The sequence below is a fragment of the Trichoderma citrinoviride genome (assembly GCF_003025115.1).
Source record: "Trichoderma citrinoviride strain TUCIM 6016 unplaced genomic scaffold BBK36scaffold_469, whole genome shotgun sequence".
Taxonomy (NCBI): domain Eukaryota; kingdom Fungi; phylum Ascomycota; class Sordariomycetes; order Hypocreales; family Hypocreaceae; genus Trichoderma; species Trichoderma citrinoviride.
This window is the reverse complement of record NW_020195177.1, coordinates 1-1,138: the sequence shown is the minus strand read 5'-3', so window position 1 is coordinate 1,138 and position 1,138 is coordinate 1. Positions and strand designations below refer to the sequence as shown.

General features: G+C 60.3%; 1 protein-coding gene across 1 annotated transcript; it reads left to right on the top strand.

Annotated features, from left to right (window-relative positions):
- Nucleotides 1–1,138, top strand: BBK36DRAFT_122244 (hypothetical protein; the record flags this gene model as incomplete). The annotated part of the gene is made up of 1 exon (XM_024897442.1): nt 1–1,138. A coding segment is annotated over one exon (1,138 nt), but the record flags the coding sequence as incomplete, so codon positions are not given.

Here is a 1,138-nt window from a genome sequence, read left to right as displayed (position 1 = left end):
CTGTGGCTGGCGCAAAACCAGTTCTCCAAGGACTGGCAGGAGACGTTCCGGTCGCTCAACTTGCACGGGGCGCAGTTCCTGGAGCTGGGCAGCGCGCATGGCGGCCGCGGAAACTTTGGCATGATGCACCAGCGGGTGTACCCTCGACTGGCGCAGGAGTGTACGAATAGCGGGACGGGATGGGACCAGCCGAGAGAGAGGGAGGAGGGGAAGCGCATGCGGAGGCTCATCAGGAGCGTCGTCACTGGCCGGCCTGTTGAGGCTTCCAAGGCGATGCCCTCCCACAGCCGAAAGGAGTCTACCGCATCCAGCCAACCCCCGAATCTCGCTCCTGCGAGCTCGGATGCCCCAGAGGCTCTCGAGTCTCCGGTTGTGCCAGCCAACTCCCACGCCCGAAGGTTTTCCCAAACCAGATCGACGACGATGCCGCCAGCAAATGGCACCGACAACACGAATCATAGGACAATGTTGAAGAATCTTGAGCATGGACGGCAGAGTCCCACTGGCGAGCAGGCGGCCCATTGCTCGAGCCCGGCCAACAGCCCGGCAACCCAGCCCACCCTTTTCCACTCGGCCACTACTCCGATTCTATCATCCTCGCCCAACTCATCCAAGTTTACCCACAGGTCCAGGAACAGCACCGACTCGGCCGCGTCCAACGCCGCGATTTATGGATCGGGCATCCCTCCAGAGGCGGTCGGCCTCATCACGCGAGGCATGAGCCTGGCGGAGCTCATGTCCTCCTCGAGGAGTCAAGACAGCTCTTCCAAGCATGCCGAGTCTCCGTCATCTGCCAAGGACTCCAAGGGTCTTCTCAGTTTCCTATCCAGGAGGAAGCGGCAACAAGTAGACGGCGCCTTTCCTTCGCCTGACGATCTCGACTCTCCCACTTCGCCCGCCTTTCATAAGCCCTTGTCAATAGCCACGCATGGATCGGATGCTGGTTACACCCACCCGGACCCGTCCAGCATCACTTCGCACTACGGACCAAGACACGGTGTTGGTCAAGCTAGAACATACGTCCTGGCTACCATGGACCATTGGAACTACCGGATGTGCGACATCACAGACGCAGAGACGGCGGCGGATATTCGACAAGCTATCTGCCACAACCTCGGTATTCCCGACATTGAGGGCT